This window comes from Neolamprologus multifasciatus, chromosome 1 (assembly GCF_963576455.1).
Source record: "Neolamprologus multifasciatus chromosome 1, fNeoMul1.2, whole genome shotgun sequence".
In the NCBI taxonomy this organism is placed as follows: domain Eukaryota; kingdom Metazoa; phylum Chordata; class Actinopteri; order Cichliformes; family Cichlidae; genus Neolamprologus; species Neolamprologus multifasciatus.
Window position 1 is genome coordinate 19,559,007 of NC_140439.1, and position 22,786 is coordinate 19,581,792.

General features: G+C 41.6%; 1 protein-coding gene across 6 annotated transcripts; it reads right to left on the reverse strand.

Moving 5' to 3' along the window:
• Nucleotides 1–4,012: 4,012 nt before the first annotated feature.
• Nucleotides 4,013–22,147, reverse strand: trim66 (tripartite motif containing 66). Of its 6 annotated transcripts, XM_085157736.1 has the most exons (21): nucleotides 21,893–22,147; nucleotides 18,041–18,256; nucleotides 17,738–17,794; nucleotides 17,560–17,596; nucleotides 16,672–16,885; nucleotides 15,232–15,361; nucleotides 14,788–14,904; nucleotides 14,565–14,679; nucleotides 14,164–14,310; nucleotides 12,931–13,048; nucleotides 11,895–12,721; nucleotides 10,558–10,596; nucleotides 9,867–10,076; nucleotides 8,917–9,025; nucleotides 8,738–8,819; nucleotides 8,464–8,644; nucleotides 7,064–7,923; nucleotides 6,842–6,965; nucleotides 6,494–6,568; nucleotides 5,745–5,897; nucleotides 4,013–5,622 (listed from the first exon to the last, which is right to left on the reverse strand). In XM_085157736.1, the coding sequence occupies exons 3-21, from the start codon at nucleotides 17,773–17,775 to the stop codon at nucleotides 5,386–5,388; spliced, it is 3,813 nt and encodes a 1,270-aa protein (XP_085013862.1). In that variant the 5' UTR covers nucleotides 17,776–17,794; nucleotides 18,041–18,256; nucleotides 21,893–22,147; the 3' UTR covers nucleotides 4,013–5,385. The 6 variants fall into 6 exon arrangements, with proteins under 6 accessions (XP_085013862.1, XP_085013843.1, XP_085013861.1 ...); XM_085157717.1 differs by lacking the exon at nucleotides 18,041–18,256; XM_085157735.1 differs by having other exon boundaries at nucleotides 18,041–22,147.
• Between the last annotated feature and the right edge of the window lie 639 nt (nucleotides 22,148–22,786).

The following is a 22,786-nucleotide window of genomic DNA, read 5'->3' on the forward strand; positions in this document are numbered from 1 at the left end:
GACATTTATACCTCTAAGATTATTATGCACAACAGATGATTTGATAAATGTGCTTGTGTCACACAATAAAACCACATCTAATTAAGCTTCATCCCATTCAGAAACATCTATCATCACCTTTTGTGAAGCGCCTTTTTACCCCTTACCCCACTTTGTGAACACATTACCTCAACGAGGTGATGTAGGATTTTCACATTAATACCATAGGTCAGGGGTCTGCAACCTTTAACACCCAAAGAGCCATTTGGACGCGATTTCCATGCAAAAGAAAACACTGGGAGCCGCAAATACTTTTTGACATCTAAAATGAAGATAACACTGTATACATTGTTTGTTTGTTTTTTACCTTTATGCTTTGTGTAAACAACTAAGGCGTGTTGCTTGAATCCATGAAGTGCTACAGAGAAAATTACATTTTATTTATGTTATTAACACATTTTGAACTCTTAAAGAAATATAACAAAAGGAAAGACACCCAGCTGAACTACAATGATCCATGTAGCAAACAAAAACTGATGTGAGCCGCCACCTTTATATCGCCTTTGGGCTTTTGGAGCCCTGACCTGACTTTTAAAAAAAATAACTGGAAAAAAAGCACTATGCTGCTAAAAAATGAAAAATAGATGTTTGCAAAATTCAGCCTAAATATGTATTTTATCTGGTTAATGTGTGTGGCGGGGCGTGGTCTGCAGCGCCGCTGCAGGGGAGGCGGACGCACCTGAGCAGAACCGACGCTGTTTACGTAACAGCGTCGGTTCTGCCGTACGGGCTGTACGAAGTCACTTTCATCTTCACGCAGGACTGTAAGCTGTCATCTGTGAGGCGTGAGCGGTGTTTGTTTTTAACATAGTTCACGGTGGAGAACAGCTGCTGACATAATGTGGATCCGAAGATCCATAATTCGCTTACCTGGGGTTGAAAGTCTCGATAAAGGCACGGCGTTTCGGCGGGTATATCGGCTTCCGCAAGTGTGACGCTTATTTATTAAAAAAATAATAGAATATAATTTTATTTTTATATTTCAATATCACAATAATCTTCCGATTTAGAACTACAAGTTAAAAAAAGAGCTAACATAAATAAAATACACTTCAGCTAATTACTTAAAAAAAAAAAAAAAAAAATTCCCAAACCACGCAGAGCCGCACTAAAAGGACTAAAGAGCCGCATGCGGCTCTGGAGCCGCATGTTGCCGACCCCTGCCATAGGTGCTACTAAAAAGCTCACACCAGTTCAAATCTCAGTGACCTCAACCTTAAGTTTTCCAAAACTCTTGTCAATGCACATACACATCAGGGGAAGCTTAAAGAGTTCGATATCTTACCCAAGGATACTTCAGCATGAGGAGAAGGAGTCGAGAACTGATTGACCTTATTTTCCAATTGGTACGCAACTCACTTTGCCAAGTGAGCTACCACCACCCTTAAAATGCATCGCCTGGGAATCGAACCCAGCTCGCAAGAATGGGAATCTTGCATGATACTGTTAGGGATCGCTGTTGCCTTGTCTTTCTTTCATGGGACCATTACACCAGCGATGCTCGAGGTGCACCAACCTTAAAGACTCCTTAAGGTGGATGTGAGGTCTGTGCAATTGTCAGCGCTGAATTTCAGAGTTCTCATAAGCAGAATCTATGGCTAACACACACACAGGCACGTTACCAAGACTATAAAATGCCAGCAGATGTTTCCAGGTGTAACGTGCCAGTTAACCTCAGCAAGGCACACAATTTAGATCCCCTGTCTGCCCCCTGCAGCACTAAAAGACTCCAAACTTCCCTGCATCACTTTCCAGCCCGCGTTTTTCTCTCACTGCATTTCTGTCTGCCCTTTTCGTTGTTCACCAAAGGTCACAGAAGTGTCTCATTATTATCATGTGATGTTTTACGTGAAGACTGAAGACGGAAAGGTCACAAGCCTTGTTCACAAATAAAACATAGCAAGAGGCCTCCTGACCAAAATAGTGTACATATAACAATTATTGCTGTGTGTGTTGGTTAAAAAAAAAAAAAAAAAACAGACTGATCTCGAGAGGAGGATAAGCAGTGTAATGTAAAGACAGAATTTTCTTCTTTGTTCTTAAAGCACAGGCTTTTTGCAGCAAACTACAAAAGTCACAGAAGTCAAACTGCAACTTGCACCAAGAGGGGGGTTGTTATTTTATTTTTACAACGCTAACACTTTAATGCATCACCAGGGGGCTTCTGTTAAATGTCCTTCTCTCTCCAGGAAACCCTTAAAATCCCTACGATGAATCTCGCCTTCCATTGTCTGATTAAAACTAAAACAAATATCCAGATGCAGAAAATCCTATGTTAAGTGAATTCTATGACACTTAGAACTCTTGAACTTCTACTTTTAAATATGAGGATTGTTTTGTTTTGTTTTTAACTTAAAAAAAAAAAAAAAGAAATTTCACATGCAATTAAAACATCGCAACTTTTTTTTCTCCACAGTTTGTGTGACGCGAGGCAGGAGCCAGCAATGTCTCCTGGGCCACGTTGAAGGGTTACATCACGTCTGTGCTGCCGAAAGAGTCCAGCAAGTTACTTCTCCCTCTCTCTTTAATGCTCTCCAGACAATCAGATTCATTATTACATGTTATGGGATGTGTTCTGATGGTGTTCTGTTTGAAGTGGCCATGAAAGAGCCTTTTAACCGTGCAGACTAGGTGGGTGGTGCTGTCTGGATGACTCACTTCTACATACATCAGGACAAAGAAGCGATGGGTTTTAAGAAGCATTTCATTACATAAAACTAAAAGCTAAAACTTCAAATGATGCATGTTAACTGATTTATGACTCGGGAATATTCAAAACAAATGTGAAAAGAAACTCGTAAAACTCATCTTGATGGGCATTTTGCCCTGCTCGCGGGCTTCCAGGAGCTGCTAACCTTTAGACTGATTGCTTTCTTACATTTAACAGATTGAACTGAAGGTTTGGGTTACATTCATAGGTACAGGCCGATGATAGTGGCTGCTTTGAAAAAACAACTACTTCAGAGCAAAAAGACTGTCAAATCTCAAGGAAATAAGTGTGACTAATTACACAATTTTTAGTTCTTTAGTCTCATCTGATTAATTCTTAAAACTTCTGTCCGCTCACAAAAAAATGTCTCTCTACTTTATGTTGCATCAAAGCAGTTTGAGAGATTATTCAACCAAATATATTTTTTTAAATGTCACGAAGGTTTTAGAAGTAATAAAAGAGTCTTTTCTGAATATTTTTGCAGTTTCGGCTGTGTAATTCTGAGCACTCTTACCACTCTTCCACACACCATTAATAACTGTAATTCATTATAACACACCCATAACCTCGGACTGTATGTGACATGGCAGTGACAGGATTTTGATATAAAGTTAACATTGCTTCGTTTTGATCCAGCATTTAACCTGCTTTGCAGTTTGTAATATGTCCCTGTATACATCTTTTCTCCCCATTCCCCTTCCTAAAGAACCACTTCTTGACAGTCACCCTTCCACTGAGACTGTTTCAGATGAGTCAGGTCTCGTGTCTGGATTTTTTCTTAACACGGCTTTCATCTGCTGTAGATTTTTTTCCCCCTCCACTTTCCCATTTTTTGGAAATCACCTTGCTGTTGCTTTTTTATGCCTTTTAAATTGCGTTATTTTTTGCTTTTATAGCTCAAACTAAATAAAATTAGGGGGAAATGTGTTTTTCTGACAGGCTGCTAGTAACAAAGTGCTTAAATATACAATTTAAATTGGGTTTTTTGCTAACTTATCTGTTATGTGTAGACACAACACTGATTAACCCTTGAGTTAGGTGCTTTTTCTATGCTTAAATGATTCATAGGTCAGTTTTAAGTGGCTTAGCAAACATGCAAAATGAGGAGAAAAGCGGCCAGTGTCCAAAAAAAGAACTATTTCTCAAGACCACCAAAAAAGTTACAAGAAAGTAAGGCTCCTTGGAAGCAAAATATAAAGAAATGACAGGGTACTCTGGTACTCTTTCTGCAGTACTGTATCTTAAATAAGAATGCTAACATGCTTTTTTTCATGAATGCTTTTTATTGATATTAATATTTGTGCATTTATAATTACAGTTACAAAAAAGGAAAAAAGAAAACATTTCTTTTGAAACAGTGACAGCAACTATGGCAGTTTTCCCTTACGCCTATTAGATCTACTGATGTCAAAAGGAATAGCATTACATATACTATACATTCGCTACTTTTGTACATCCATCGCCATGAGTCACACAAAGCGTATATTAAGCTGCAGGAACCAAGTACAGCATAGTTAAAAACAGGAAATGTGCTACAGCGGGGTTTTTTTTTTTTTATAAAATTATGCATTTCCTTTCGACAGTAATTCTCTACACACAGCAGCAAGTACATTTTTATACTCATCAGTAATCAAAGATAACAACACCTTAGACTTTCAGTAAGCCTGAGACATCCTGATAAGAGAAGAGTGGAAGATTTTGCTCCAAGAGAAATAATATGCAATATACATACACAAACTTATCTGATAGCTAAATGTGAAATTTTACATTTCATGAACTGTTTGCTCCAGATATTAAATTCTCCAATAATAAAAATGCCCCGGTGAGCTCTAACAGTGCTTACGGTGCCCACGATCTCTCACATCCTGTCTTCCTCTAATCTAAACAATTTGCTGCTGCTTTTCAAAAAAAGCTACTGACACACATAATTATAACAATAATCAAACCTATGTTAATTGCCTGCAATCATTCATATAGTAAAATAAAAGTTTATACAGTGACACGTGTATAAATGATTTGGAAACTCGTGAATATGGTAAGTACAGAATTTACCGACAAAGTTTCAGAATACTGCGTATAATCAGGGCTATGATGACCTGAAAAAGTCCACTTAATAAAGATGAAAAGTGCGATTAATAAGCATCCAACTACAGCATCCTCTGTACAAAAAAGCATGTGATGAAAGATATATAAGGTATTTTATGTTAGCAGAAAATAGCAAGCAGTGCAGTGTATCAGGAGCATATGCTTAGCAGGCAAAATATGACATGATAAAGGAAGTATTACAGCATCACCTCACTACATGGCTGTAGAAGCAACAAACCGAGATCCACAGAGGTATGACTGCGTAACCTATACAATGTGACCTTCACTTATTTCCATTTTTGCACTCAGCCCCTCCGATGAGTTGCATGGATAATAATGACTCCTGCATTAGTTACTACTCTCAATCCTATTTTCGCATGTTTAACTGCCATCAGATGGCAGTACTGTCATATCACTGCAAACCACAAGGTTGGCTTGCTTTTAGAAACACTGGTGCATTCCCTCTGGCTGCTAAATGAAAAAAAAAAACAGCATATTTATAAACAGAAATAACACGTTTGCTGCCATGGTTGCGCACTATTAAGCTCTAATTAGAAATGATTCCTCCTCGACTTGAGAGACTGCCTCCTCTTCCTCTTCCTGTGGCACTGCTCTCTTCTCTCTGGCCAGGGGAAGCCGCTCTCAGTGGTCCTGTAAGCCTCGTCGTACTCATCGCTGTCTGAATCCACCTCAGCCATGGGGAAGACTCTGCCCGGGAAAACTTCCTTCAGGTTGGAGGTGAAAAAGGCCTCGAGGCTGCGGCCTGCTTGGGCCACCTCAGAGTCAGGCTGTAATGAGGAAGGGGGGGATGCCATTACAGTAATTATAGTAAAGTAGTGACCAGTGATGATGTCGAGACTGATTAACCGTATATACACAGAAACAAGCAGAATTTAGATTTTTAACTTACGTAATTGAACTTTGCACAGTTGCGGAACATGAGATACATGTCGGCTACAAACTCATCGGGTGAGCTGTAACACTGGGTATTCCCCTTGCTCAGCTTGGCCCTGATCACAGACAGGTCCATTGGCCTCTTGATGATCTGGTAGTAATGGCGTGCCTGTGTGAGAAAGCAGTGGCATTTAAGACTCTTATATTATCCCCCCAGCCACTTTGGTTCTCTATAACCATTTCCAATTTAATTATCTCAGGAGCACTCTGCTCTTCAAAATGCATCACATTAATGTTGCATGAGCTCCATTATGTATCATCGCGACAGACGTGCTGCTACCTGTGCACAGGGTGTATGCTTGCATCGCAGTCTTAAACTAAGTTAGATACTCAAGACCCATGTTACCTTTGATAGCATACGGTAACATGGAGGTGACCTGTTTCTCTGTTGAAGTTTTGTTTATGGGTTACAAAACAGCTTAAACACAATGCACAATGAAATGTTGCATAAATAGATAAGTGTAAGCTGATTTAGGCACGAATGACAATTATAGAATGCCTCAAATATCATATAAAATGAGCTTTGTAAATATTTTATGAAGAAGAAAATGTATTCAGCACAATTTTAAGGCTCTAAGAATTCACTCACTTTGGCAAAAACTGAATGTGAGCAGAGCTGTGTTACATATAAACTTTACTTTACTGTATACTTTACTGTATGTCTTACAGCATAACTTTACTGTAAGAAAATGTTGATTAGCTTACGAGTGGACTGACGGGCTCTTGGAATGGCGCACTCAGGATGTTACTGAGGATCAGAAGTGTCAGCCGCTCACATTTCTGCAAAGATTCAACCAAACATGAATGAAAACTGGCGCGACAGAAAAAGAAGGATCACAGTTAAAGAAAAACTAAAAAAAACATTAGTTATTGCCACATACATTTTTATAGCCATTTTGATAAGTACGAAACACTCGTTAGTCATGATATTTATGGAGATTTTTTTAGCATTTAGATGAACCCCCTCGGGTAATATGAGTGACAGCTGTGTTACCCTCTATAACATATCAAATTGACTGCTGTAAATAAGTTTGTTCTTATGAATTGACCTACTTTCTGGTCACATGGAGATAAAAAATTTGCTGATGCATTTTCTCCAGATGCTTTCTCATTGTCACCGTTGTATTCGACATCTGGCTGTAGAACATCTCTGCACAGGGTGCACACCCAGTCACCTCTGAATGAGGGAAGACACATTAGGTTAGCAGTACCAGCTTTATGTAAACTGTTTAACAGGAGGTGTGAGGATTGTGCTGAAATTTCACGTGAGCTTACGAGGGGAAGGTCGGCAAAGGGGGGATATGGCAAGAGAGGTGGAAGACTTTTGGACAGCGATCACAGCATAGCAGGTCTCCTCCGATCAGACAAACGGCACAAAAATCCTCACTCTCCAACTCTGTCCCGTCTTGCTCAGTCTGGACATCCTCTGTGTCTCCGGGAACAACGGGATTTGCAATCAGGAGCGGCCTCTGACCTGGACCGATCTCCTCATCCAGGTCAGAGCGAAGCGGTTGCGGGTCATCGGTGGTCAGCTCGGGTTCAGAGTCTACATCGAGCTCAGATGCTACGGAGCCCTGAGAGTCTGGAGGCTGATCGGAGTTCACGTCAGAATCAGTCTCGCCCTGAAAAGTGGGGTCGTATACAGGCTGGATGTCGGACTCCGTTTCAGCATCACCTGATTCTGTATCTGCATCCAACCCTCGGCCGTCTGGTCCCGCATCTGATTCTGGATCTGCCTCATACTCCAGACTTGGCTCTGAGTCGCCACACAGCCCCATCTCTGCAGACTTCTGCTCAGCTCTACACTCCAGTTCAGCCTCAGATGAAGACGGTGCATTCGGGTCAGAATCTGGTGATGCATCTGAGTCAAGCTGTGGGTCTGAATCAGCCTGAGAGATGACTGCTTCCTCTGACACTGACCTGGGATCAGAGTCAGAATCCAGATCCAGTTCATAGAAACTTGGTGCCACATATTCAGAGTCAGCGGAGAGCAGTGTGGATTCTTTACGAGGAACAGGTACCCCTATGTTGCTGTCGCTGCAGTCTGACTGTGCGGTGGACTCATTACAAGTTTGTCGCTTTGGTGCTGCAAGCACGCGGGTGGCCCCACAAGTCTCAGATTCTCCTGTTATTCCCTGTGTTTACAAGAGAAGAGAAAGGAAGGGATTTTTTTCATATTACAGTTTAATCTCTTAAAACCCTTATGCATAAATACTACAGAGGACAGCAGCTAGCCAGGGTCATCCTAAATTACCCCTAAGGTTTACTAGCCAACACACTTTAGCCACAACCAAGTAAACAAATGAAATAAATGGTGTGGTGGCAGCTAATTATATGCCTGCTATGGTGCTTTTAACCCTTTAAACCAGTCTGGGCAACTCCAGGCCTCAAGGGCCAGTGTGCTACAGGTTTTATGTGTATCCTTGATCTAACACAGCTGATTTAAATGGCTAAATTACCTCCTGAACATGTCGTGAAGTTCTCCAGAGGCCTGGTAATGAACTAATCATTTGATTCAGGTGTGTTGACCCAGGATGAGATCTACAACCTGCAGGACACCGGCCCACGAGGCTTGGAGTTGCCCACCCTTGCTAAAAATGCTAACCATGACGGGTTAGGGTTTAAAGGGTTAAAACATCTCCCTTCTTGTTTTGAATGAAACAAATGCAGCACACCTGGGGCATTACATCCTGCCAGGTTTTCTGCTTAGGGAGGGTTTCGCTCTTATCCGTCCCACTGGCAGGTAGAGGGTCACTCTGTCTTCGTCCGTGTGGTGGGAGCTGAGACACGAGTATTTTGAGACGCTCGAGGCAAATGACTGGAACCCTGGGCCTTGCAGAGTCGTTCTGAACATCACTATTAATTTAGAGGGATGTAAAAATAGGTTAACAATCTGTTTTCATGATTTGTGCATGGACTGATCTTTCATTTTTTTAAGACAATACATACCTGCTGTTGCTGTTACTTGAGAAGCTGCATTTCTTGTTGGCATCAAAACCAATCTCTTCATTTACGTAAGTGATGGGGTGATCTAAAAAGTACAAAGAAAGTCAAGCAGTTGAAAATGTGTGAGTTTTTTCTTTATTTTAACTGACTATGTAAGAAAAAAATCTCAGAGTGTTTTCAACCACCTGGCTCTGTCTTATAGGACATTAAAGGAGGTTCAGTTGAAGTTTCCTTGGCCACACAGAGCACCCCATCTGATGCTCTCCTCTGTCTGGGATCCAGAACGTAATACTGAAATCAAAATAACCATTAAGTAAAACTCTTTTAGTCACTAACTCCAGCAGCAAAATATGCTGTTAAACCAAATAATGGCTCCTGCAGGTTTCTACAAGCACGCGATTTTTCAAATGACAGAAACTGTCAAAAATGATTGGAAAAAAGGGCTCCTCATTCCCTCGCTTATCTCCTGAGAAAACTGTTCAACTAATCGCCTCACAGATTTTATTATTTTTTCCTTTTTTTACAAGAGTACTGCACAGATTTAGTATCGCACTCTCTGTCAGACGTTGGGAATTTAACTATTAAAACTGATTTAGCAGAACCATCGTTTTGTAGTCTTTCTCCCTCGCTCATTTTCATTCTCCCGCCTTATCAAATTGAGCACCTCCAATATATGCATAGCACCAGATCAGAGGTGTGGGTGCGCCGTGCCAAGAGCAGCTGATTTCGCCTAAGCTGCTAGGCTCAAGCAGAGATGAGAAGTGGGCTTTACACGTGCACAGGTGTGCTAAGCTCACTTCTTTCTAACTCTGCATTCCTTTTATCCTGCTCTTTCTGCACCTCCAGAAGGCTTTGCTCTTTCTTCACGTGGCAGATGAATTCTTAAAAGCGCTTGAAAAACAGAAACCTAGTGACAACTGAGCATCTTAGTCCATCGATGCAAAGTGGATCTTGGTATTGTTTTCGCCTCTAGTTAGTTTTGTAGTTACAGTTTTTATTGTGGAACTGTGTATCACCAGAGATGACAGCGCTGAACACACGTGTGGCGAGTGCACCTCCTAACTGTGATCAGTCCTATTCTCTCTGACAGCTCAGCCTCCCCACGTGCAATCATATTCTGATGCGGGGTTACCTTATTTGCAGCTCCCGCTTCTAGGCTACGAGCCCATCCTGTGGGCCTTTCGGCGTAAGGGCTGGCGGACGGGGCTGCCAGTTCTGTCGGGATGCTCTGGGAGCGCCTCTTCCTCCTCGAGCACACCGAGCCAGTGCTCAGCCTGCTGCTATGCTGCACATCAGACACACACTCGTGGGCTGTCACTGTCACCTCCAGGGATGTGGATCTCTGTCAAAAAACATAAATATATCCACACACACAACTGAGCTGGGGTTTCAAGCAGCCTTGCATGCACAGGTGCACCTGTTCATGCCATTAAAAACTGAAAGGAAACAAAAAAAAAAGTGGATGGACACACACGGGCACACACCAAATGAACAACAACATCACTCAGAGCCTATTCAGGGAACACCTCAATCCTTACAAACATGTTGAATATATTAGTGTTATTGTTGGAGCAATGAAAGCTTTGGATATCACACCAATTATCATATGTAAATTCAACCCGAGAGCTACAGTGTGGCCCTTTGATTAAGACACCACTCTCACAGTTTCTCTCATATATTACAGTTTACTGATCCAAGTCTTCCAAAAAGGTTTTTTTAAACACTTTGGCTTGTGTCTCTTTTTCCGGTACACCATCACACATTTTCAGGCCAGGCTGACACCAAGCACATGCTCCTTAGTATCATGCGATTAAAACACTCACCTGATCTATGCCCCCTGGGAAACGTATGCAGGATTCAGGCTGTAGAGGAAAATAGACTATAATCCTTCTCTCTGGAATCACGGAGGGGTATGGGAATTTATCTCAGTGCAAACCAGAGCTAAAAAACTGGCAGCTCACACTATTCCCTCAGCGACTCATTAATGACAGGTTAAGTACACAAATGACTGTGCCCAAGTGGCTTTATATCACTTTCAGATGCTGTGACTTGAAAATGTAAAAATAACATATCTTTGTGGTAGTAATCACCCATCTTGAGAATTTTTAAAGAAGGACGATTATGCAGCTGCTAAAACCTCTGGCATCACGAGTGATTATGATGAACAGCGAGCTCCTGGATTTAAGCATGCATTGAAGTGCTCGGCTATAATTGTCAGAGCAGCTCTTTTGTTTTCCCATCATCCCTTCTTTTTGAAAGCAAGAGCAGCTTTCTGTTGCGCCATCTGTTTTTGAGGCTAGCTGTCAGCTGTGGGAAGTGATCGTTCTGGCATTAATATAAAGTGTCGCTTTTGGTTTCAATTGTTAATGGATATTAATTAAAACTGAATGCCGCCTCAAACGCTCCAACACTCGTCTACATGTCAATATTTTAAAAATATACAATAGCCCTTTGAAAACGCATAAATCGCGGCTCTCCGAGCTTTTCATTCGACTAAAACGTCCCGTCATTAAGCAATTTCTAATGCAGGCTTTGGTGCCTTTGTGTAAGCAAGTGTTTGAACGTCTTTGTTTTCACAGGAAATAGGCTTGACCAAACAGTAGCGGGTTCTGAGAGGCACATATAAACAGCTTTGTGTGGTTTACCATAGCAGGGTTAAAAACTTCGCTTGAGCCTCTAGAAACTTTGCAGAACCACGTGTGAAGTGAAAAACCGAAGGCTGAGGTGCACAAAAATCCCACCGCATGGCTCGCTTTCATCTGAGGGCCAACTGTCAAACAATGTTCGCAACTCTGCTGCTTTTAAGAAGCTTTATGAAGCTGGATTTAAGCAGAATTTTGTTGTTACAACGAGGAGTGTACAAGAAGCACACTGTACATAAAACGCTATTTTTAGCTGATCGGCTATTCTCAAGGTGTCGCCATGTTTGATTTGGCAGATTTTTATGTTGGTCGCCCTTCCTGACACGACAGCAAAGACATTTCTGTTTCATTTGTATAATCTTTTCCTTTAACACGCATTTTTTGTTTGTTGTCTTTTTCATCTTGTTTTTTTAATATATTGTAGCTTCAGCTCTTGTTTTAATGCATGTGCATATGGGTATATATTATATTGCAATATCCTCTGTTGGTGAAGTTCCATTTTTGGCTTAATTTCTCACCTTGGCATCTCTGTGGTCTTTGACGGTCAGTGCAGAGTTGGTCCTCTGTTGCTCTTTTCTCACACCTGATAAACACAGCAGCTTCTGCTGCTGTTGCTGCTGTTGGACAGGACTCCTCCTGCCTTGTTGTAGCTCTTGATCCAACATCTCCCTCCTTTCAGCGACCGCTATTTGTCCACAGGTCTCCTCCACACGATGCGTTTCCACCCGGCTCTCTTCACTCATTGGATCCCTTTCCAGAGCCGTGTAGCTGAGCTCCTGTTGCAGAGATCTGCTGGTCGATAGCTTCCCCCGACGCCGGTTTGGTCTCCCACGCTCTGCACTTAGCCGAGCCTGGGTATTTGGAAGAACTTCTTTGCGGTGTTGATGATGAGAAAGATAGGACTTAGACTGAGAATGTGGTTGTGAGTCAGCAGCTTGTGGCTGAGATGCAGATGCTTGGCTGCGGCTGAGCTGATTGTGCCTTCTGTTTGGGATAGGTGATGCAGGTGGAGGACGCTGCAAGGAACTCTCCTGGTCCCAGAACCTCTGGATCTGCTGGTTCTGGTGCTGGGAAGCAGAAATATGAGCCGGCTGAGCACAGCTGGAGTTATAAAGTGTGGTGTCCAGCTGGCTTTTGTCCAGACTGGGAAGATCTGGCTGCGAATGAATGCCATGAAGGCAGCACATCTGAGGCTCACAGCAGGCTTGGTACCCACAGCCCGGCTCTCGTCCTCTGTGAAACACTGGTGGCAGAGTCAAGCAGGTAATGGGCTGGGGTCTCATAATACTGGAGCAGGCCAACCCTGGGGGATAAGCGCAGTTTCCCCCCTCAACAGTCAGCTGACCTGCAGAGTAACAGAGTCACAGTGAGAGCCCGGTTTCAGAGAGAGTATTTCACATGTCATGCATCAAAATAATGCTGATTAATTATCAAACAGATATACATAGTTACGGTTCCTTTTGTGCCTACTTAACTTTTTTTGAGTGAGGAGGTTTCTCCTAGAAAAACATGTTCTTAAAAAAAGTCTTCTTGCATTAACGGATTGATTTTTACCTAAACAGGAAATTTGTTTCGTCCAGTAACTAGCATCCCAGTTGAATTTTATCTTCACAGGACTCCAAGAATCTGAGTGGTGTGACGCCTCAAGCAGCTGCTGCATCTGGAGTGAAATCTGCAGGAAAGGAAATATGAAAAAGATGAAAGATCAATTTTATTCATTTAGGGTCAAATCACAACAACGGTCACCTCAAGGCACTTTAGATCGTAAAGACCATTAAATGATAGCGAGGAAACCCCAACAATCAGACAACCCGCTGTGAGCAAGAACTCGGTGACAGTGGGAAGAAAAACTCCCTTTTAACAGGAAGAAAACTCCAGCATATATTTGTAGATGATTATGCATTTCCTTTGTTCCTTTCACTAAAAATATGTCATTCAGTTTTTTATAATAAACTAAATCAACACCAGGGATAAAACATGCTTGTTAAAGTGGACTTCATATAAAGGTTTTTATGATAGGGCAAGAGGTGGACTACACTCAAGACAGATTTCCAGTTGATTCACATCCATGAGCTGTCTGATTTAGAGGCACCAGTTAACCCAAAGAGCATGCTTTTGGACTGGGACAAATGCAAAAAAGTGACGCGGTGGGCAGCTTGAGGTCCACGCACAAGGCCCCAAGCTGCCCACTACACCACTACGTGACAAAAGAGTCAGTGGACAGATGTGTCTCCATACAAATCATGAGACCAGAAAGACAAATGGATGTAAAGTAAGTTTAAAAGAACACTTAAGTGGTTTAGTTTGGACTTCCACAAAGAGGCCTTCCATCCATGGGCGAATCTCCCAAAACAGTGGATCCTGCACTGCTTATCATGCAGCTTTTCTATTTTTAAACCCCACCTAACGGGTAAATGTCAAACTCCAGGCTGCCAGTACAGAGCACACGAAGCCTTCTTTCTTTCTCATGCTGAACTAAAGCCAGCAACACAACTTCAGCAATTTTCTCAGGCTGCTCCTTCAAAAACACAGAGGGCACTGTACAGCACAGCACAGACCGAGCAGTAATCTCTAGCAAACTGACCTTCAAGTACAATTGGAGTTCCCCTTTAAATGTAAATGTGTGGCTTCTTTTTCAAAGATGATAAAAAGAGACTTCACACTTGTTGTTCTACTTTACAAGAAATTAATTATCACCTCTCTCACAGGACCGGACTTTGTGTGTGTGCGTGTGCGTGTGCGCGTGCGTGTGCGGGACGACGTCTGTTAACTGTCTCATATGCATACCAGAGCTCTGCTGAAGAGCACCGGGCTTGTGCAGTGATGGGTCATAGCCCAGGTGATGAACTTCTGAATATGGTCCAGCTGGCCACATATCTCTATTGCCCCTTGCAGCTGGTCCTCCAGACGCTGCTGGAAGCCCTCTGCAATCTTCTGTAGAAAATTTAAAAAAAAAACAAACAAATGTAAACATGAAGTTTTGTGTCCTTACTTGCAGAAGGCAAGCCTTGTGATTGGACTGCAGGTTAATCAACAGACAGCTTTTGACAGATGTAGGTGCTGGGATGTCGGTTTAAGCAGCTGCGACAGCTTATCACGAGCTAGCGACGGCATCGTGGCAGTTACAGATTCTTTGCGTGTAGATTCGTGGCCGGCAAGATGATTAGATGGAAAGAGAAAGTAATTACCTCCAGTTGCTCTATTAATAGGTTGGCTCGTTTGTTAAGCTCGTTCATCATAATCATCTTTGCCATTTTAATCTGGTTCTCTGCCTTCCTGTGTGCAATCTTCACTCCGTGAAGCCTGGAAAGACAGAAAGGGGGCAAATGTCTCAGTCCCTCCCTAACCCACCATTTGTGGGCAAAGTTGCTCAGAAATTGGACTTTAATGACAGTGTGGGTGAAAACCAACCTCTCCTCTATTTGTTTAGCGCTGTTCTCCACTGCAGACCTCTTCTCCTCCACCTGAACCATCAGACTCTCAAACAGCCACTGCTGATCCTGTAGGGCCTTTCCGATCTGCACCACCCTAAACACACGAGAGATCACAGCATCCACCAGAAAGTTCACTAATTTATTCTTTGAGCATGACGAACACCAGAATTGAATTTGTTTCCCCCGAGGACAAGACATTATGCAGGTGACCTTCGCGGCACCTCCTGCTTTCTAACATCACAGAAAACAAAAAGGTATGAATACTTAATGAATGTTAGGCTGGCCAAGGGTAGTGTATGCAGATATAGATGATAAAACTGACAAGGCAGTTAAAGAGTGTTACTGCTCACAGGAAGTGTTTTTTTAACCTGTGGTTAGCCCTTCTCGGCAGTGTCCTTGTGCTGTGCATCTGAGGACTGACCTGTGGTTTTTGTGGGAGGACAGGTGACAGCTGCTACAGCACAGAAGGTCACATGACTCGCAAAAAAGCTCCAAGGGCTCCTGTCTGTGAGAGTGGCACATGAGGAGGGACCAAGGATACGACCCCGGGCCTGAACGACATACAGAGAGAGGAGGGGCAGGGAGGAGGAGGGGGGCAGAGCAGCAGTCAACAGGCAGTTCACAGTCAGGCCCACAGCACGCAGCATTAAAGTAAACGCATTAGAAGAAAAGAAAGACTTGCAGTGTCATCAGCCTGTTTGCTCAAAGTTTGCTCAAATGGCGTGCAGGATCACATGACAGCCTCTAACTGTCTTCTTGATAAGTTATGAACACTTTTTATTATTCCAAAGTGTCTTTTAATGTCATCAGTATAGGACAGATATGCTGATGTGAAATACTTAAAGAGCTGTTAATCCTTAGACGTCGCCTCTAAAGTGCCATGCTGACCAGACCAAGCCTCAGTTCTTTAAGTTGTTTATTCTCCTGCTAGCTAATGGTCTGAATATAAATTCTACTTGTAGCTTATACCTGGATTCTTTTTTTTTTTTTTAATGTTGAAAATAAAAGTCAGTCAGTGCACTTACTGTTGCATTAAACATACATGAAAAGAAACTGAAGAAAACTGAAGAAAACTGTTACCAGTTTTGTTGACAAGCATTATTAAAGCTGACCTAGTGCTACACTTTAGCACCAAAATAATGACAGCATACAGTTGTGGCACCCGAAGGAAGCTGAGGTTGCAATGGTATGTGTTACAGCGTGTTTAGTGACAAAGATGTCAGTTTTTCAGCTGCTGTCCAACTGGCTTTTGAAGTACCATTAGCAGCACTTTTAATACACACACTCTAAAGTGCTTCTCACCTGTACCTCTCTCTATATATAAGAAGCTTTTGGCGCACAGAAAATCCATCTAACATTAGCTGGATAATGCTAATAAACGTACCCTACTGCTCTCTGCTGGCCGGCTCACCTCAGCCAACCCCCCCTCCTGCCTGCAGATCATCAGAGATCTCTGTGGTAGAGAGCTGAGCATCACCTTGTGTGCATCAGCCTGATCTGACTGACCACATCCTGTCTATCAGCGCTGTCACACGGTTTTTCTCACAAGTACACAAACCAAATGCTAACCCTCCCACATCACAATAATGCTGTCTGGGACGTGCTCATTATGATTTGACAACTTGTGCAAAAGCAGCTGGCAACAAAGCTGACAAACATACGCGATGGGCTTAAAATAGCAAAACACTAATATTAGCAAAAATGAAATCATCCGAGCACTGAGACACGTGTTAAAGACAGGTGCATAGAAATACATGCAGCTATCATGCATTAATCATTGCAAAGAGACACCAGCCCTGCTATCTATATAATAATGTGTCATACAAGTCTGTAGAGCCAACAAATCAAACTAATGTCTTGCCTTGTCCAGTAGGAGGCAAGGAGCTGGAGCCCCTCTGGTGCAGTTCTGGGAACTGGGTGGCACTGGGCCTCTGTTGCTGGTGTGATTCCATGTACTGGGAAGTGTTGGGGGTTCTCAGATGCTGGTGCACATCTGTGCACTGGTAACACAACCACTTGTTGCAGAGCGTACACAGACTCTGTGCAAGAGTCGGCTCTGTGCACTCTGAGCAGCTCTGAAAGAGAAACTTTGCCTTAAATCATACAATGAATACACAAACACATGACAATGTGTTAAAAAGATGGGGTGGCACATGTCAGAAAAAATTGTGCTGCTGCTTCATTTAAGGTGGAATCACACTTTAAGAAGCTGTTATGCATTTGCATGCTTGCAAATGCCTCCGAGAGTCTTTGTAGAGCGACTCGTGTGGATAAATATAAGTACCCAACCAAGAGTTTACCTAACACAATAAAATATCTAACACTGAAATCTAAAAAAGTTGGTTTTCATCAATAAAAAGTTCAAATGCTCTCTCTTGTTTACATCGTCTTTAGTTTCAAAATAAAAGCACAGAAGCTATAAGAACAAAGCACTTTCACTTTTATTAATTTATCCTTGCTGGGACATTTGTCATCTATAGTTGATCCTGCCTAATTTTGGAGCTGTGAACAGCACCTCTGGGATAAAATCCACTTTTGAAACTCTAGTCTAGAGACAACAGTAGGAGTATTCCAAACATCTAACAAGACTTTTGGGTTGAGAAGAGGACAACACAAACATAAGAAACATGCCAGCTTTATACAGAAAGTGCATGGTGCATAAAATGCCACATGAAAGAAATATAATTTCCTGTTGTGTCAAAAAAGAAATTAAAGATAGGAAACAAGATTCAAAAATGCGACAACTTACCTTCTCCATTTCCGTGCTTTGCGAGGGGATGTGTTGCCTTCTCAGCGGGAGGGAGTGAAGAGGAGAGGGAGAAAGAGAGAGAGAACTGCCTGACGCCTCAGCAGCAGAAACACTGAGGCTTCTACCTGAGGCAGGAAGCAGTGTACACCAAGAGGTGGCCCCAAAGGAGGCGGCTTACATGACAGGCTCACTGTGCTCTCTCCTCCCCCAGATCATCCAAGTGTAGGACCCCTCACTGCAGACGAGGAGAGAAGTGTCATGTTCATATTCATTCACTGCTCGCTGGTGCAGCCAACAAAAAAAAGGGAGGGAAAATCTAATCCTTTTTCTTAAATAAGCCTGTGCATAATAATTGGGAATTAGGGAGATAACATAATTATTTTTTGTAGGGCAAAATATCCCCGGAAGCCTTTCCAAATTAAAGGAAGGAAGACCAAGTGACCTACAATGAGCAGGGAAGGAGAAATTGTAATGCAAGCACCTTTAGGTTCTTTGCAGCAGGCAGGATTAGGTGATGCAAGGCTGAGGTTTTGTCAGGCTAAGTTGAGCTGGGCTAGGATGGGCCAGCTGTGGCCTTCTTCCCTTCGTCAGCACGAGGAGGGGACAAGTCCCAGAGGGGCTACACTCTAACGTAGCTCACGGAAACGGGGTCAGGCTCTGATGGGACTAGGATGCACTCCTGCTATTCCTTCTAAAACTACAAAATCAATCAGGACGTTAAAATGAACAGAGCACTGTACAATGAAAGTAAAGAAGTACAGATGTGAACACAGAAAAGATAAATATAAATATAACACTTGCATGTCTTTCAAAGATACAGTTGCAAGAAAGTGTAAAAGCCGAGAAACGAAACCAAAGAAGAGGTTACTGCTTAAACCAACCAAAACTTAAAATAGTTCCACATCAAATACCCAGAAGCTTTGAATTAAACCAATGTGGCATCTGGACCTATGAGAAAATCTGCCTAACAACAACCCTTTACAGCCTGACCTAAAAATCTGACAACTTTCTCATCCTTGGATACTTCAGCGGGGGAGCTCAGAGCAATCCCATTCCCCATTGTGAACTCAAAGACCCAATTTGAAACACAATTAGCCAGTCGTGGTGCACCCTGTGTCTCGTTCACTCAGCTCTGTAGCATTTTCAAACTGCGCACTCGCTTTCTCTGCAACCTGCACAGCGTTTATCGCTCACGTTGAAACCTCCCGCCAGCTTCCCTGCTCTGCTAAGCTGGCACTAGATACGCATACCATCTCCGGAGACGTCACAATTATAGAAACCTGCGCTATGATCTCTCCCTTGAAAGCACCTCCCGAGTAACATCTATTAACGCTGAGGTGATGAGGTCACAGAGAAAGCGGGATTATCTTCAACCACTCTGAAATTATCATCCTGTTTTACTATTCCTCCCCTCAAACAACTCACTGTTACCAAATCCATGAACAGGAAAGAAAAGTCTTCACTTTTCACTCACCAGATGTTAATCAAGTGCAAAGTCTTCCTTAACGAAAGGCATCACATGTGACAAAAATACCCCGACCTTCTAACTCAATTTAATTTAAAGATAGAAACAAGTCTTAAACACATATTTTCCACATCATGTTTATCTTTTGAATGTGGGCTTGTTGAACCGGTATAGCTGATAGGCTATAAAATAACATGACATTTATTTTCAGTATTATTTATTTTAAAGGGGTGTTTATAATTTTTTTGTCACCAGGGGGCAGAATAAGCAAGCAGACGAACAACTCTCACTCTCAATTGCTCTTTAGCTGCAATGGCTACCTCCTTAATAAACTACTTTCCACATGTGCCAACAACACAATTTAATATTCAAATGTAATATTACTGACATCGGTTCAGCCTCAGCATGTAAGCCATAAATCCAAAAACACTGAACTAGCAAAAGACTCATAAAGCTGCACAGTAAAAATTCCCAGTTCGTCATTACACTGGCAATACTGTTGATATTACGGGTAGTCTGTAATTAAGTGTTCTGTGCAAAACTCCTGAACCACCCCTCAAGGGGTGAACCTGTGTTGTGTTTACATAACAGGCAACTTAGCAAAGAACCAACAAGGTGATTCTCAAACAGTTATTAGCCGAAAAATTGGCAAAAACCATAAAATCTACAGCAGATGAACAGTATCAGAAAGTCATATCCTTAAGAAACAGGAAAATATCCAGCAAAGCAAAGCCTCATCAGAAATGAGCTCAGTAGAAGCATGTCATTTTTAAGAAAGGAAAACAGGGAGAAATGAATGAGGTATACCAAATTATACAAAACTGTGCTGAAAATCAGTGGCAACAGGTGTTATGGAGTGATGAAATTTGAAATTTATAGTCCAAATATTGTCAATAGGCATAGTGGAGATCAAGAGCGACTTACTACAGTGAGTGTCTACAGCCATCTGTAAAACACAGTGAAGGCTCTGTCAGATTTGATGGGATTATGAATGCAGAAAAGTACCATCAGATTTTAAACCACCATGCAGTACCATCTGATTGGCAACAGCTTCGTAGCTCAGGATGACAATGATCCAAAAAAGCAAACCCTTTGAATGCAGTAAGAGCATACGTGGATAGAAAAACATACGACTGAACACTGTCAGTCATGGACTGGCCTCCCCAGAGCCCGGGCCTCAACATTTTTGAAGCAGTGTGAGATCATCTTGACAGAGAATGAAACAAAAGGCAGCCAACATCCAAAGAGAAGCTTTGAATCTTCAATCCTTATGAAACCTGGAAAACTAATCCTGAACATTAAAGGAATTGTAATTACACTAAATTACAAGAAATCGTCCCTAAGAGAGTTCAGACTGTGTTGAAAAAGAAAGGTGGTCATGCCAAATATTGACTTTCAAGCTTGTTGAAATTGTAAAATCTCAGTTTTTTGTTTTTTCAATAAATCATTGCACCTATTTCCAATTTTCCTACCAAAATATAAAGAAATGAAGGGTAGCTCGAGAATTTTGCACAGCACGATGTTAACCACTGCATTTCATTTATAGTAGTACATGCTACAACATTAATATATAATAATATATATGCAAAACATAAAATAATATTTTATTAAAATTTGTTAACTAACAGGGTGCTGCAGCTACTCAGCAGCATTAGGGATGCTGGGAGCTGCGGTCCTCTAGCAGGCTTCTTAAAAAAGAGTTACACTAAGTGGGTGTAGTAGTCAAATGCTAATTTGGATTTACATTAAACTACATTTCTTTAAATTGAAGCAAAAGAAAACATTTGAAATTAAACTTCACTGAAAAAGTATAATATTAATATAATATTTATAGCAAAACTTACAGAATAAGGAACTCGATTCACGCAATAAATAAGAGGAAAAACATATCAAGAAGTTCATCTCAGCGGGTGGTCTCTAAAACGAAATTGGCCTATATGAAATCCAGAGCCGTGCAGAAGTTATTTTATGTGAGTCAAGTCACAGGACATGTCACAAACTAAACAAACAAAAAGTTTCTGCACACCACCAAATCATGGGATGTATAATTGTGAAAGAATCAATTTTTTACCCTTTTTATCTTATCGAGGCGTTAAAAAAATAGTTTTAGCTTAATAATAAATACAAGTTCATCAAATTATTGCAATGAATACCTGTTTAGTGTTTAGGTTACATTATGACTGAACTGTAAACAATGTAAAACAGCACATACGTATCTGAATATTACCCAACCCTTCTGGGAAACTTGCATTAAGTGTGAACAGTAATGTTTTTGTATTAGCCCACTGCATAAGGCTGTGGGAATTCGGGATTTCCTGTGATTTTCCTTCTGGCGTATTACGCGTTCGGCTACCTGTTCCATCTGTTTATGGATGTGCTGTCAGCACCTTATTAAAGCTTCTTCAAATAACAACAACAAGCACGTCAGAGACATCGCAGAGTACCTGCCCCTTCATCCACAGCCTGCCTCTGCATCAGCAGCCAGCGCATCACTGAGCGTGATATTATTTTTTAGAAAGTGCGCATGAGATTCCGCCCCTATCATGGCATCATGGTGCAATCCACAACACAGAGAAGGACAGCACGCAAACACAAAGTCCGCACACGGATACTTTCCACCACTAAGCATCTACAAACTGTGCCTGTGTACAAATTAAATCCCCTCACGAAGCGCACGGCTCGTGAAAAACATCCTGTCAGGTAAACATGAGTGTGCGCGCGTGTGAGGATGTCACAGTGTTGTTTTTGGTCCGGAGGAAACGAGACTGTCTGCCGAGAAACTCCGCTTCTGTCAGCCTGCCCATCACATCTTGTGCCCTGCGTCTGCACAAAGAGAGTTTTTCCTTTCTTTTTCTTTTTTTCTTTTACCTTGACCCGAGCATCTCCGAGTGTTGATCCCCCCCTTCGGATGTCGCTCTTTGGCCCGGACAAAATTTTGGAGATTCCAAGTCTCGCAGTTAATCGTGAGATTTTATAGTCCTGCAATACTTCTGACGTTTCTCAAGGCTGAAGTGTGACACTTGGCGAGAAGACTGCAAGTTTACAATTAGAGCCTACCGTCACTGAGCGATACAAAATATTAACGTGTAATACCTTTCGAAACTTAAATGCAAAATTATGTATTTTAAACACGTAATTACAAAATTACAAACAAATCAACAACGTGACCAAAATTTTAAACCTCCACATTTTTCTGAAAACGGGAATCATGTATCAATTTCTGAGTAAAAAAAAAGTGCGATAGTGATAAAATATTACGCATTTTATCGCCGAGTTATTACTGCAGCATCATTTCAGTTGTTAAATTTCGGAGATTAGCTGAAATTCATAGTTTAATTGTGTTTGGTCTCTGAAGCGTTTTGTAATTATGTTTTTTTTTTTTCGTGTTGTGCATTATCATAATAAAACATGATAGCGTTTTAAAATCAAGCAAGCATCTGAAAATCATAGATGACTTTAGTGCCTGACTAGATGTACAGAAATTCAGCGGACATGTGAATGGTTCGTTTAAAATCTCAACACTCAAATCAAACATCAACATCAGTAACATGTATGACTTTAAAAGTCATCTAGTTAAAATAAAATAAAGATATGGAATATTTTATTATTAAAGCAGTGAAAACATTCAAATATTTCTTTTTTAAATCAGTCAAGCGAGTGAAGCCGTCGTTCATAATGGTCCAAATAGAACATTAAAACATTTTCTTAGACAGCTTAAAGAAGTAGCAGGCATATATTCCCAATTTAAGGCATCACTCTACA